Source organism: Papio anubis, chromosome 16, assembly GCF_008728515.1.
Source record: "Papio anubis isolate 15944 chromosome 16, Panubis1.0, whole genome shotgun sequence".
Classification (NCBI taxonomy): domain Eukaryota; kingdom Metazoa; phylum Chordata; class Mammalia; order Primates; family Cercopithecidae; genus Papio; species Papio anubis.
In genome coordinates, this window is record NC_044991.1 from 19,966,692 (window position 1) to 19,982,009 (window position 15,318).

A 15,318-nucleotide genomic window follows, 5' to 3' on the forward strand; every position below is an offset into this window, starting at 1 on the left:
TGAACCCGGGAGGCGGAGGTTGCAGTAAGCCAAGATCGCGCCACTGCACTCCAGTCTGGGTGACAGAGCAAGACTCCATCTCAAAAATAAAAAACAAACAGAATTAGAAACGAGTCTGTGGCTTCATTTGCACACCCTGAACCTTCAAACTTGCAATTCAAGCAGGTTCTGCCTGGGCTTCCTTTCTCCAGCCAAATGTCACAAGTTCATTTGTTCCAGTGGTGACAGTGTCAGAGGCATCCTAGCCACAGTGACTCCATCTTGAATAAAGCCCAGATAAAGCCAAACCTGCTGGGTTACATTCCCAGGAGTTTGGGCAGTCCTGGTCACATGTTTATAGTTGAGGGAATGAGCTAATGATATTAACCAACTAAAGACTCAGAACTTATGGAAATGTCCCAGTACTTTAAGAACAAAAAAGCATTCTTAGTTTAAGAATAGGTTTTGATTTAAAAATAATAGTACACTGATAAATTCTTGCTAAAATCAAGAATTAGTAACAATAGGAAAGTAACAATACTAATAGTCTGCCACTAATCACCAGCCTTTGTAATAAATACACAATTCTTTTTTGTTTGTTTGTTTGTTTGTTTGTAGGCAGAGTGTTGATCTGTCTCGCCCAGGCTGGAGTGTAGTCACTGCAACTTCTGCCTCCCGGGTTCAAGCGATTCTCCTGCCTCAGCCTCCCAACTAGCTGGGATTACAGGCGCACACCACTATGCCCAGCTAATTTTTGTATTTTTATTACAGACCGGGTTTCACCATGTTGGCCATGCTGATCTCGAACTCCTGACCGGCCTAAATACACAATTCTTAACAACCTATATAAGCAAGCACTACTTTTAAGGTAGCGCATTGCTCCTTTTGCTTTCTGAGGACACCCTACTCTGTAATTGAGTAATCTCTAATAAGTGATCTTAACTTCACTCTGTGACTCGCCTTGAATTCTTTCCTGCGACAGATTCAAGAACCCACTCTGGGGATCTGGGACCAGACCCCTTTTTCTGGTGACAACAGGTGGAAAGGAACTGCAACACCACAGTCGTCTTCTGCAAGGACACTGCTGATGCTGCCAAGGGTGTCACGGCACACTGGCCCCACAACAGATCCTTGCTGGGCACCAACTCCAGTAACAAACTCAGGGCCTGGTCCTGAGATCACCATGGAAACAAGACATATAGGCTCTCTCTGCCCTCAAGGAACTTAGGTTCTATTGAGGAGATGAACAATAAAAAATTTAAAAGGTTCGGGGGTCTTAGAAGTTTTTTAGTTTAGGCCGGGCGTAGTGGCTCACACCTGTAATCCCAGCACTTTGGGAGACTGAGGCAGGCAGATCACCTGAGGTCAGGAGTTCAAGACCAGCCTCAGGAGGCGGAGGTTGCATGCAGTGAGCCGAGATCGCACCACTGCACTCCAGCCTGGGTGACAGTGTGGACTCCATATTAAAATAAATAAATAAATAAAAATAGGCTGGGTGTGGAGGCTCATGGCTGTAATCCCAGCACTTTGGGAGGCAGAGGTGGGTGGATCATTTGAGGTCAGGAATTCGAGACCAGCCTGATCAATATGGTAAAACCCTGCCTTTACTAAAAATACAAAAATCAGCCAGGTGTGGTGGCGGGTGCCTGTAGTCCCAGCTGCAGACTGAGGCAGGAGAATCACTTGAACCCAAGAGATGGAGGTTGCAGTAAACCAAGATCACACCACTGCACTCCAGCCTGGGTGATAGAGCAAGACTCCATCTCAAAATATAAATAAATAAAAATAAAAATGACAGCAGATGGCAGTGAAGAAAATATCCAGGGTCCTATAATGGAGATGTCTCAATAGAGAGGAACAGCTTAAAGTACTTTGAGGTGACATTAGGCTGAGCTCTGAAGATGGGACACCAGTCAGATGTGTTCTAGGCAGAGATACCAGGAAGTACAAAGGCCCTGAAGCAGAACTGAACCCAGTGGGCGGGGCAGAGAGGAGCAGGAAAGGAGCTGCCAGCAGGGGCCTGATCACAGAGGGCCTTACCTCCGAGGTGAGGAAGAGCTTGGATTTTACCCAACAAGCACTAGCAAGCCACCTAAGATAATTTTGGGTGTGTGTGGATGTAAACATACATAACGTTTACCATTTTAATCATTTTATTTTTATTATTATTATTTTTAGGGACAAGGCATTGCTCTGTTACCCAGACTGGAGTACAGTGGCGTGAACGTGGTTCAGTGCAACCTCAAACTTCTGGGCTCAAGCAATCCTCTTGCCTCAGCCTCCCAAAGTGTTGGAATTACAGGCATGTGCCACCATGTCTGGCCCATTTTAAAGTGATATTTAGTACGTTCATAACGTGCAACCACCACCTCTGTCTAGTTACACAATATTTTCATTACCCCAAAAAGAAATCCTGTACCCATTAAGCTGTCACTTCCTATCTCCCCCTAGTTCCTACCAACCACTAGTCTGCTTTCTATCACTATGGATTTACCTGTTCTGGATATTTTGTATAAATGGAATCACACAATATGTGGGTGTTCTGTGTTTGGCTTTTTTCACTTACCATAATGTTGTCAAGGTTCATCCATGTTGTAGCATGTGTCAGTGCTTCATTCCTTTTCATGACTGAATAATACTCCATTGTATGGATATACCACATTTTCTTTATCCATTCACCCATTAATGGGCATGTGGGTTCTTCGCACCTTTTGGCTATTGTGAATAGTGCTGCTATGATTGTTCCTGTATAAGTTCTTGTTTGAGCACCTGATTTCAATTATTTTTTGGTATAGACCCAGAAGTGGAATTGCTGGGCCACAGGGGCAATTCTATTTAATTTATTGAGAAAATACCAAACTATTTCCACAGTGGCTGTATCATTTTACATTTCCACCAGCAATGTATATAGGTTCCAATGTCTCCACTCTCTTGCCAACATTTGTTACTTTTCTTTTTTGATGTTGTTATTTTCCATCCTAATGGGTGTGAAGTGTTTTTTGGATTTGCATTTCCTCAATGACTAATAATGTTGATTCTCTTTTCATGGATTTGTTAGCTTCTTTGGAGATGTGTCTGTTCAAGTACCTTGCCTTTTTTGGTGGGGGGGCGGGTTGGGGGAAGACAGGGTCTGGCTCTGTCACCCAGGCTAGAGTGCAGTGGCACAATCTCAGCCTCTGCCTCCTGGGCTCAAGCCATCCTCCCACCTCAGCTTCCTGAGTAGCTGGGACTACAGGTATGTGCCACCACACTGGCTATTTTTGTTGTTGTTGTTTGGTTGGTTGGTTTTTATGTAGAGATGAGGTTTTGCCATGTTGCCCAGGCTGGTCTCGAACTCCTGAGCTCAAGTGATCCACTCAGTTCAGCCTCCCAAAGTGCTGGGATTATAGGCATGAGCCACCACACCCAGCCATGTGTCCACTATTTTATTTTATTATTATTTTGAGACCTAGTCTTGCTCTGTTGCCTAGACTGGAGTGCAGTGGTGTGATTTTGGCTCACTGCAACCTCTGCCTCCCAGGTTCAAGTGATTCTCCTGCCTCAGCCTTCCAAGTAGCTGGGATTACAGGCACCCACCACCACACCCAGCTAATTTTTGCATTTTTAGTAGAGACGGGGTTTCACCATGTTGGCCAGGCTGGTCTAGAAGTCCTGATCTCAAGTGATCCACCCACCTCAGCCTCCCAAAGTGCTGGGATTACAGGAGTGAGCCACCGCGCCTGGCCTGCTCATTTTTTTAAATAGGTAATTTTTCTTTTAGGTGTTGAGTTGTAAGAATCCTTTATATATTCTGGATGCTAAACCTTTATTAAATATATGATTTGCATATATTTTCTCCCATTCTGTGAGCTATCTTTTCCTTTTCTTGATAGTGTCTTTGATGTACAAAATTTTTAAATTTTGATGAAGTCCAATTTATCCATCTTTTTTCTTAGCCGCTTTTGTTTTTAGTGTCATATCTAAAAACTTATTGCTGGCCGAGTGCGGTGGCACACGTCTGTAGTCCCAGCACTTTGGGAGGTCGAGGAGGGCGGATCTCTTGAGCTCAGGAATTTGAGACCAGCCTGGCCAATGGGGCAAAACCCTGTCTCTTCTAAAAATACAAAAATTAGCTGGCCTGGTGGCTCGTTCCTGTGGTCCCAGATACTCAGGAGGCTGAGGCAGGAGAATCACTTGAGCCTGAGAGGTGAAGGCTGCAGTGAGCTGAGATCTCACCACTGCACTCCAGCCTGGTTGACAGAGTGAGATCCTGTCTTAAGTAAATAAACAAATAAATAAAAATTAAAAATAAAAACTTATTGTCAAATCCAAGGTTTTGAAAATTTACTCCTCTTTTTTCTTTCTAAGAGTTTTGTTAGTTTAACTCTTATATTTAGGTCTTTGATTCATTTTGAGTTCTCTCTTTTTTTTTTTTTTTTTTTTTTGATGGAGTCTTGCTCTGTCATCCAGTCTGGAGTGCAGCAACACAATCTTGGCTCACTGCAACCTCCGTCTCCCAGGTTCAAGCAATTTTCCTGCCACTGCCTCCTGAGTAGCTGGGACTATAGGTGTGCACCACCACACTTGACTGATTTTTGTATATTTAGTAGAGATGGGGTTTCACCATGTTGGCCAGGCTGGTCTCAAAATTCTGACCTCAGGTTATCCACCTGCCTCAGCCTTCCAAAGTGCTGGGATTACAGGTGTGAGCCACCATGCCTAACAGATTTTGAGTTAATTTTTGTATATGGTGGTGGGGACAGGGGGGAAGTCCAACTTCATTATTTTGTATGTGGATATCCAATCATTTCTGTATCATTTGCTGAAGAGACAGTCCTTTCCCTATTAAATGATCTTGGTACTCTTGCTGAAAATCCATTGGTTAGAGATGTATGGGTTTATTTCTGGACTCTCAATTCTATTCCATTGATGTGTATGTCTATCTTTACTCAAGTACCACATTGTCTTGACTACTACAGCCCTTAGCAAGTTTCAAAAGTGGAGTCTTCCAACTCTGTTCTTTTTCAAGACTGTTTTGACAATTTGGGGGTCCTCTGAAATTAATTCCATATGCATTTTAGAATAAACGCTTCCATCTCTGCAAAAAAGGGTCAGTGGATTTTGATAGGGATCACATTGATTCTACGGATTGCTTAGGCAGTTCACCATGTTAATAATATTATGTCTTTCAATCCATGAACATGGAATGTCTTTCCATTTATAAAGGTCTTTTTTTTTTTTTTTTTTCACCAATATGTTTTAGTTTCAGTTTCCTTTTCACGTCCTTGGTTAAATTTATTCCCAAGTATTTTAAATTTTGATGCTATTTATTTATTTATTATTTTTTATTTTTGGAGACGGAGTCTTGCTCTGTCACCCAGGCTGGGGTGCAGTGGTGCGATCTCAGCTCCCTGCAACCTCTGCCTCCCAGGTTCAAGCAATTCTCCTGCCTCAGCCTCTGGAGTAGCTGGAATTACAGGTACATGCCGCCACACCTGGCTAAGTTTTTGTATTTTAGTAGAGAGGGGGTTTCACCATGTTGCTCAGGCAGGCCTCGAACTCCTGAGCTCAGGCAATCTGCCCATCTCAGCCTCCCAAAGTGCTAGGATTACAGGCATGAGCCACTGTACCCGAACTTTGATGCTATTTAAATGAAACTGTTTTCTTCATTTCCTTTTTGGGTTATTATTTACAACTATGTAGAAATACAAGTATATAGAAAACCCTACACCTTTGCCGAATTCATTTATTAACTCTAATAGTTTCTCTTTTTTTTGTAGGTTCTTTGAGTTTTTCTATACATACGATCATATGTGTGCCAATAAAGTAAGTTTTACTTTTCCCATTCCAAATTTTCCTTTTGTTTATTTTTCTTGTCTAATTGTTCAGTCTAGAACTTCCAGTAGAATGTTGAACAGCTTTGGGGAACTGGGCATCCTTGACTTGTTCCTGATCTTAGGGAGAAAATTTTCATTCTTTCGTCATCAAGTATGATGTTAGCTGTGGGTTTTTCATAAATGCCCTTTATCATGTTGCTAAAGTTGCCTTCTATTCCTAGCTTGCTGAGTGTGTTCATCATGAAAGGGTGTTGAATATTTGTCAGATCTTTTCTCTGTATCAGTTGAGATGGCCACATGTGGCTTTTTTTACACTCAATCAAATTGGTGTACTACATTGATTGTGTTTTGGTTGTTGTTGAACTACACTTCCACTCCTGGGGTAAGTCCCACTTGGTCATGGTACCTTTAAATATGCTAATGGATTTTGTTTGCCAGTATTTTGTTGAGGGATTTTGCAGCTATATTCATAAAGGATAATGGTTTATAGTTTTCTTTTCTTGTGATGTCTTTGTGTGGCTTTCAGGGCTGGCCTCATAAAATAAATTATTAAGTGTTTCATCCTCAGGCCGGGCGCGGTGGCTCGTGCCTGTAATCCCAGCACTTTGGGAGGCCAAGGCGGGCAGATCATCTGAGGTCAGGAGTTCGAGACCAGCCTGGCTAACATGGTGAAACTTTGTTTTTACTAAAAATACACAAAATTAGCCGGTTATGATGGTATGCACCTGTAATCCCAGCTACTCGGGAGGCTGAGGCAGGAGAATCGCTTGAACCTGGGAGGCAGAGGTTGTAGTGAGCCGAGATTGCTCCATTGCACTCCAGCTTGGGCAACAAGAGCGAAACTCCATCTCAAAAAAATAAAAAAATAAAGAGGTGTTTCATCCTCTTCAATTTTTTGGAAAAATTTTAAGAAGAATTGGTATAATTTTTTTTTCTTTTTTTTTTTTTTGAGATAGGGTCTCACTCTACTGCTCAGGCTGAAGTGCAGTGGTGCAGTGGTGAAATCATGGCTCACTGCAGCCTCAACCTCTGGGGGTCAAGCAATCCTCCCACCTCAAGCTCCCATGTAGCTGGGACTACAGGCAGGTGCTATCATGCCTGGCTAGTTTTCATTTTTCAAATTTTTATAAAGAAAGGGTCTCACTATGTTGCCCAGGTTAGTGTCAAACTCCTGGGCTCAACTGATCTTCCCTCCTAGGCCTCCCAAAGTGCTGGAATTACAGACGTGACCACCAGGCCCAGCCTTGCAAGTTCTTTAAATGTTTGGTAGAATTCACCCAATTAAGCCATCTGGTCTTGGACTTTCCTTAGTTTCAAGATCTTTGATTACAGATTCAATGACCTCTTCATTGTAGGTCTGTTAAGATACTTTATTTCTTCTTTGCTCAGTTTTTGTAACTTGAGTGTTTCTAAGTTTGTCCATTTGCATCCAGGTTATCTAATTTGTTGGCATAAATTGTTCGTTATAATCCTTTTCATCCTGTTCTTATAAGAACCCTTTTCATTTCTGCAAAGTCATTAGTAATGTTCCCACTTTCATTTCTGATTTCAGTAATTCAAGTCTTCTCTTTTTTTCTTAGTCTAGCTAAAGGTTTGCTAATTATGTCAGTCTTTTCAAAGAACCAACTTTTGCTTTCATTCATTCTCTCTACTGGTTTTTCTATTCTCTATTTCATTTACTCTAACTCTAATTTTTTTTTTTTTTTTTTGAGTCAGAGTCTTACTTTGTTGCCCAGGCTGGAGCACAGTTACAGCTCGCTGCAACCTCTGCCTCCCCGGTTCAAGCAATTCTCCTGCCTCAGCCTCCCAAGTAGCTGGGATTACAGGCGTCTGCTACCACGTCCATCTAATTTAGTAGAAATAGGGTTTAAGCATGTTGGCCAGGCTGGTCTCAAACTCCTGTCCTCAGGTGATCCGCCCACCTTGGCCTCCCAAAGTGCTGGGATTACAGGCGTGAGCCACCATGCCGAGCTCACCTTTAATCTGTATTGTTTCCTTCCCTCTGCTAGCTTTGAGTTTAGTTTGTTCTTTACCTACTTCCTTCAGGTATAAAATTTGGTTTTTCATTTGAGATTTATTTTCCTTATTTTAAACATATACTTTTAGAGCCATACTTTTTTTTCTTTTTGTATTTTTTCTGGCACATAAATGAGGAATAGATAGAGCTATACATTTCTCTCTGGGCACTGCTTTTTCTGCATTCCAAAATTTTGGTATATTGTGTTCTTGTTTTCATTTATCTCAATGTATTTTCGAATTTCCCTTGTGACTTCATCTTTGATCCACTAGTTGTTTAAGAGTATGTTGTTTAACTTCCATGTATTTCTGCATTTTCTAGTGTTACCTCTGTTATTGATTCCTACCTTCATTCCACTGTGGTCAGAAAAGATACTTCATATAATCTCAATCTTTTAAAAAATTATTGAGACTTGTTTTGTGGCCTAACATATGGTCTATCCTGAAAAATGTTCCATGTGTACTTGAAAAGAAATTATATTCTGCTGCTGTTGAGTGTTTTGTATATGCCTGCTAAGTCTAGTTGGTTTATAGCACCTAAGAGTTGATTTGTTTGTTTGTTTTGAGACAGAGTCTCACTCTGTTGCCCAGGCTGGAGTGCAGTGGTGTGATCTCAGCTCACGGCAACCTCTGCCTCCCAGGTTCAAGCGATTCCCCTGCCTCAGCCTCCCGAGTAGCTGGGACTACAGGCATGCACCACCATACCTGGCTAATTTTTGTATTTTTAGCAGAGACGGGGTTTCACCATGTTGGCCAGGCTGGTCTCGAACTCCTGATAGATATCCAGGTAGGAGGGGATTGCACTTGGATTAGGGCATGGCAAAAGAGCTGGGGAGTAGCAGGTGATTTCAAGAGATAAGTAGAAGTAGGAAGTAGGCTTCCAGCAGGATGAGACAGGGTCCTCAGTTCAGGAAAAGAAAACAGGCCCCAGGATAACCCACAGTGGCCTGCCTAAAGTGCTATCTGTGTCCTTGACCCAGCTGGCCACCATCAGCCAGGCCCAAGGAGAGCGACATTAGGCCATCTTCTCTCATTCAAGGCTGCCCCAAGCTGACTCCAAGACAGGCAAAAAGTTACAAACCACAACTCTCTGACATCAGCCTGAGAGCTCAGAGAGGAGGACCTTGCCTTTAACAGAAAGCCAACAAAAGGGCTATTTTCCAAAACATAACCAGGTGGTCCCAATCTTTCTACAAACACAGAGTAGCCGTCTGAAGGCTTTTCCTTCACAAACATGGTTCATTCGTGCTTCAAAAAGCCAACAAGAGAGGAATCCTACCTTGAGTGGTACCTGGATGTTTGTTTCTGTCCTGTGGCCTTGCCCAGAAGGCTGCGCTCTTGGCACATGTGCTGCATCTCATACAATGAGGGAAGCTGAGGCTAAGGTTACTCCCTCAGGGGTCCCTTCTCCTTTAGATGAAGTCTGGGCTAGCAGTCTCTAGCACTGCCAGCTGAGTTAACAAGCACTTCCCTGCTCCCTGCTCTCACCCCCCGACCCCACCAATTGCAAAAACCCCTCGCATTGGCTGTCGTAGGAAAACTGTTCCAGGATGGCTAATCCCATGACTGCCACCTGCTGCGTTATTTTCAAGAAGTTCCTAAAAAATAAGGCAATTTATCATTTATTTATTTATTTATTTATACTTAGAAAAGCAAAACCAAGAAGAGGAAGCTAGATCTCTAGTGGGCATCCTCACTTGGCCAGTACGAGTGCCCTGAGCCCAGCTGTGCCACCAGCCACAGCTTTTGCCACAGTGGCCTCCCACAGGCACACAAACTGAGACCACGGGTCCTTCTGGGGGTCCCAACACAGCCCATGTCTGAGATGGTCTCACCTGCCTCCTTCACTCGGTAACGGAGTGGTACCTGGGGGACCTCCTGTCAAACTCAGCATCATTACTGACGCACAAGAGCTACATGAGTGCTGACCTCAGGGAGAACAGTCACCAAGCAGGTGGCCCATGCTCCAAATGAGTGAGACAAAAGAGAAAGCCAGATTGGTTTTCAGTGCCCTTTAATACTCACTGAGACCCTAGAGCTGGGGGACAGACCCCAACGTGGGAGACAGGGATGGGGCGTAAAGCCCAACATCACTAGCCCCTCTCATCCTGCTGAATGCCGAGCTCCTTCCACAGGACTCACCATCTCCCCACCCAGTCTCCAAGATAGTCCGGGAGAGCAGGGGCTGTGCCCCCTTCTCACCTGGAGCTCTGCCTCCCCAGACAAACACATAGGTCTGTGGAATATACCATTCCGCTAATGACTTCAGAACGATCACAGCTGCGTGTGTAGACACATTTTTTTCAACATCCGAAACATTTACTGTAGCTCTGGCCAGGCAGGGCTGTGCGAGGTGTGTGTCCTCACACACTCCTGTTAACATTCCATGGCACAACCCCTGTGGAAGGCAGTTTGCCAATACCTTGCACAATTACAAATGTACACGCCCATTGACCTAGCAAGCCGGCTTCCTGGAACATAAATTTCATTTATACTCATATGTGCATGAAATGAAGTACTTGCAAAGGTTACTCACGGCAGCACAGTATGTCATAACAAAATAAGGAAAACAACCCAAATGCTCATCAACAAGCTATAGGTTAAATAAACTATGGTCCACCCATACAATGAAATACTACATTGTCATAAGAACAAAGAGGAAGCTTTTTACATATTGACAGGGAAATTTTCCAAGACATATTGCTAAATGGAAAATAAGGTGGTGAATGCAGTTATTCTGAAATAAGTACCTATTTGAATATATACGTAAAGATACACGTATCTCTGGTTGCCTCTGGGTAGGAGAACGGGGTGGGTGACTGGGAACCAGGAGTCAAAGACAGACCTCACTGCACAGGCTTTCGAAGCTGTTGGTTTATGAGTCATGTTAAAACATTTTTTTTTTTGAGACGGTGTCTTGCCCTGGTGCAATCTCAGCTCACTGCAACCTCCGCCTCCTGAGTTCAAGCAATTCTCCTGCCTCAGCCTCCTGAGTAGCTGGTATTACAGGCACACGCCACCACGCCCAGCTAACTTTTTGTATCTTCGGGGTTTCACCATGTTGGCTAGGCTGGTCTCAAACTCCTGACCTCATGATCCACCTGCCTCAGCCTCCCAAAATGCTGGGATTACAGGCATGTGCCACCACGCCCGGCCAAACATTACATATTTAAAAAATAAATTTATTGGCCAGGCGTGGTGGCTCACACCTGTAATCCCAGTACTTTGTGAGGCCGAAGTGGGCATATCACCTGAGGTCAGGAATTTGGCCAACATGATGAAACCCTGTCTGTATTAAAAATACAAAAATTAGCTGGGCATGGTGGCGTGCGCCTATAATCCCCGCTACTTGGAAGGCTAAGGCAGGATAATTGCTTGAACATGGAAGGCAGAGGTTGCAGTGAGCCGAGATCACACCACCGTACGCCAGCCTGGGTGACAGAGTGAGACTCTGTCTCAAAAAATAAAATAAATTTATTAAAGTAAAAAATAAAATGTCTTGCTCAGGACAAGGCAGCAGCTTTGGCTAAATGGTTTCACTCTCCACTATGGGGGAACCTAGGGAAAAGGCTGGCTTGAGGCACACACTGACAGCTGCTTCTGGACCTGACCCCTGCAGCATCTGAAGGGTCTGCTGAAGTCCTGACTAGCGCAAAGAAAGGCACACACAGTTCCTGCCCATCAAAAACATTTCCATGCCAAGAACTGCTGGCCAGACAGAATGGCTGAGCCTCTTACTGCTGACGATACACAGAACATGCATACACCTTGACCTTCCAGATTGATCCGGGCTGGCCTGGGTCTCCTGGCCACCACTGGCCACCAGCTGCTTGCAATTCCCACTTCCTCCACTCATGACACCACCATATACACACCCGCTGTCCCAAGCGCTCACTACCTGAATGAGTGTTCATCACGCGGACAGCCTTGGCCTTGGCCAGCTCCAGGGCGGTGATCCACTGCTGCCGGTCCACCTCTGAGCCGGCCTTGAGGTGGTAGCTCCTGGCCCCACTGGTCAGCAAGATACCACAAGAGTCCTCTGTGTCAATGTGCGCGGTGGACAGGTTGATGGTTCCACGGCACGTGTGGGCCATTTCACCCTGATTTCTGTAGGATGTAAGAGAAGGAACGGGGTGAGGCTCCTAGTCTCAATGGCTCCAGACTAAAGAAACCCTCCAGGCAAATCTTCAGAATCTCAGACCCTCAGAGCTGGGAGAAGCCCTGGAGTCAAAGTTGGGAGATAATGCCTGTTGGAACTGCCTGGTCATGGCTTGGGTAAAGGGGACTTTAAGACCACAACTGCTCTCTGTGGGGAGTGGCAGAGGGACGGGGGCCTGCATCAGTGCCACGTGTGCAGGGAGTGTCTGGTGTAGTCTAAAGCCTTGCAGACACCAGGAAATGGCAGAGTGACTGCCCAGGGTCTCTCAAGACAGATCAGCCTTCGGTCTCTGTGCTAAACTCTTTTCATTAAGTCTTAGAACCACGGAGTTGGGGCCAGGCGCGGTGGCTCACACCTGTAATCCCAGCACTTTGGGAGACCGAGGAGGGTGGATCACTTGAGGTCAGGAGCCAACAAGGTGAAACCCCGTTTCTACTAAAAATGAAACTGCCTTTGCAAAATTATGACTGACACAGTGAAAGAGATCTAACTTAACCAACTCTATCTTGCTTCTAATCTCCAAGCTGTCTTTGTTCATTCCTGGGCATAGGCTGAACTAACTAACTTTGAGATAAACTTAGTTTGTAGTTTATAGTTTTTTGTTTTGTTTTGTTTTGGTTTTTTTTTTTTTTTTTTTTTTTGCGATGGAGTTTCACTCTTGTTGTCCAGGCTGGAGTGCAGTGGCGTGATCCTGGCTCACCGCAACCTCCGCCTCCTGGGTTCTAGTGATTCTCCTGCCTCAGCCTCCCGAGTAGCAGGGATTACAGGCATGCGCCACCACGCCTGGCTAATTTTTTGTATTTTTAGTAGAGACAGGGTTTCTCCATGTTGGTCAGGCTGGTCTTGAACTCCCAACCTCAGGTGATCCGCCCGCCTTGGCCTCCCAAATTTGCTGTGATTACAGGCATGAGCCACCACGCCTAGCTTGTAGTTTACAGTTTAAACAAAGATGAGAACAGCCCTTTCCCAAAGCAGACCTCCTTCTCGCCTGGGGACTAGAGTAACATTAGCCACAGGATTAGAAATTATTGCTTAGGAGTCATACATTTGGAGGCTATAAGATTCTGACCCTCCCTAAACTGCTCCTAAGAGCAGTGCTTGAGATATTTTGCAAACCCTGCACTTGATGGATCAGCTGGCACCACCCACAGATAAACTGACTCGTCTGATCTTGTGGCCCCCACCTAGGAACTGACTCAGTACAAGAAGACAGCTTTGACTAACTATAATTTCATTCCTGACCAATCAGTACTCCTGGTTCACTGGTTCCCCCACCACCCACCAAGTTATCCTTAAAAACTCTGCTCCCCTCTGTTGGGCGCAGTGGCTCCACCTGTAATCCCAACACTTTGGGAGGCCGAGATGGTTGGATCACCTGAGGTTGAGACCAGCCTGGCCAACGTGGTGAAATCCCATCTCTACTAAAAATACAAAAATTAGCTGGGCATGGTGGCGCTTGCCTGTAATCCCAGCTACTTGGGAGGCTGAAGCAGGAGAACTGCTTAAACCAGGACGGGGGAGGCAGAGGTTGCAGTGAGCTGAGATCGCACCACTGCACTCCAGCCTGGGCTACAGAGTGGAACTCTTTCTCAAAAACAAACAAAACAGAACAAAAACTTTGCTCCCCAATGCTCAGGGAGACAGACTTGAATAATAATAAAACTCCTGTCTCGCGCACAGCAGGCTCTGTGTGAATTACTCTTTCTCTATTGCAATTCCCCTTTCTTGATGAATCGGCTCTGTCTAGGCAGTGGGCAAGGTGAACCCCCTGGGCAGTTACAAAATTACAAAAATTAGCTGGGCGTGGTAGCATGCACCTGTAGTCCCAGCTACTTGGGAGGCTGGGGCAGGAGAATCACTCGAACCCGGGAGGTGGAGATTGCAGTGAGCCAAAATGGTGCCACTGCACTCCAGCCTGGGTGACCGAGCGAGACTCCATCTCAAAACAAAACAAAAAAAGAGAACTACGGAGTTGGAGCAGGTTGGGATCCTGCCACTAAAACTGAAATTGGAGGCCCAGAGCCTGAGGGGGCAGATGGAGAGGCATCTCCTGCTGGGAGGCATCTGGGACCACTGTCTCCCCGATGCTGTCCTTTTGTTCTATCATGAGATCTACAGAGCAAGGATGCCCCATTTCCTGGCTCTACATGGATTAGTTGAAGGCACTGGTTGGGCAAACACAGTACAACCTCATGACAAGGGACTGGGCCCTCTGCTAGTTATAAGATGATGGAGTTAATGGTATCAAAATAAGGACAGGGTAGGTGACTAAAGTGTATGCCATTTCCAGTTACAATTAATGTCAGAAAATGGAGATCCAACTATCATGACTGGACCTAACTCACTCCTTAGACACTTGAAGGAAATTCAGAACCCCTATGACATAATAAATCTTTTCCCATGTAGGGCATTAGAAAAGGAAGAGTGATTGGCCAGCATTTAATACGTCCAGTGGTAGGAGCTCATTTGGTAATTTTCTGCTACCTTTTAATGCGAATTTATTTTCCCTGGCAGCTCATCATCTGTCATTTTTTTTATTCTTCTATCAGTTCTAAAGTCAAATGACTCGACACTCAATCAGACATTTGTCAGCTGGGCGCAGTGGCTCACTCCTGTAATCCCAGCACTTTGGGAGGAGGAGGCGGGTGGATCACTTGCAGTCAGGAGATTGTGACCAGCCTGGCCAACATGGTGAAACCCCATCTCTGCTGAAAAATACAAAAATTAGCCGGGTATGGTGGTGGGTGCCTGTAGTCCCAGCTACTCGGGAGGCTGAGGCAGGAGAATCGCTTGAACCTGGGAGGCGGAGCTTGCAAGGAGCCAAGATGGCACCATTGCGCTCCAGCCTGGGCGACAAGAGCGAAACTTCGTCTTAAAGGAAAAAAAAAAAAAGACATTTGTCTTTTTTTGAACAGCAATTGTCTCTTCCGATTCCCTTGTGCTTTGGGCACATTCCTTAGAGAAGATGACACGTAGCTGAAGGAAAGCCCAACTCTTAGCTGCTGGTATGTTTTGCTCGAAGGAAAGTCACTCTAATTTAGAAAACGGGCGAAGCTGGGCATGCCTGTTGGAAGCCTGACATTTTCAGATTTAAGGACATTTTAGGCTAGAAATTGTTCAGGTGTTAGTGTAGTGACTCACCAAAAATGACATTATGGCTTAGCTCAGAAATAAGAGGCGGGGCCGGGCGCGGTGGCTCAAGCCTGTAATCCCAGCACTTTGGGAGGCCGAGACGGGTGGATCACGAGGTCAGGAGATCGAGACCATCCTGGCTAACACGGTGAAACCCCGTCTCTACTAAAAAATACAAAAAAAAGTAGCCGGGCGAGGTGGCGGGCGCCTGTAGTC

General features: G+C 45.1%; 1 protein-coding gene and 1 long non-coding RNA gene across 4 annotated transcripts in view; one reads left to right on the top strand and one right to left on the bottom strand.

The window, feature by feature from the left end:
- OSBP2 (oxysterol binding protein 2) overlaps window positions 1-15,318 on the bottom strand; it is a 221,023-nt gene that overhangs the window by 159,102 nt on the left and 46,603 nt on the right. For all 3 annotated transcript variants that reach the window (XM_017945258.2, XM_009217104.3, XM_017945257.2), the window contains exon 2: window positions 11,710-11,918. In XM_017945258.2, coding sequence (XP_017800747.1) covers window positions 11,710-11,918 — 209 coding nt within the window. The remainder of the gene's footprint in view (window positions 1-11,709; window positions 11,919-15,318) is intronic.
- LOC116270740 overlaps window positions 1-15,318 on the top strand; it is a 69,183-nt gene that overhangs the window by 15,083 nt on the left and 38,782 nt on the right. The gene's annotated exons all lie outside the window — the stretch shown is intronic.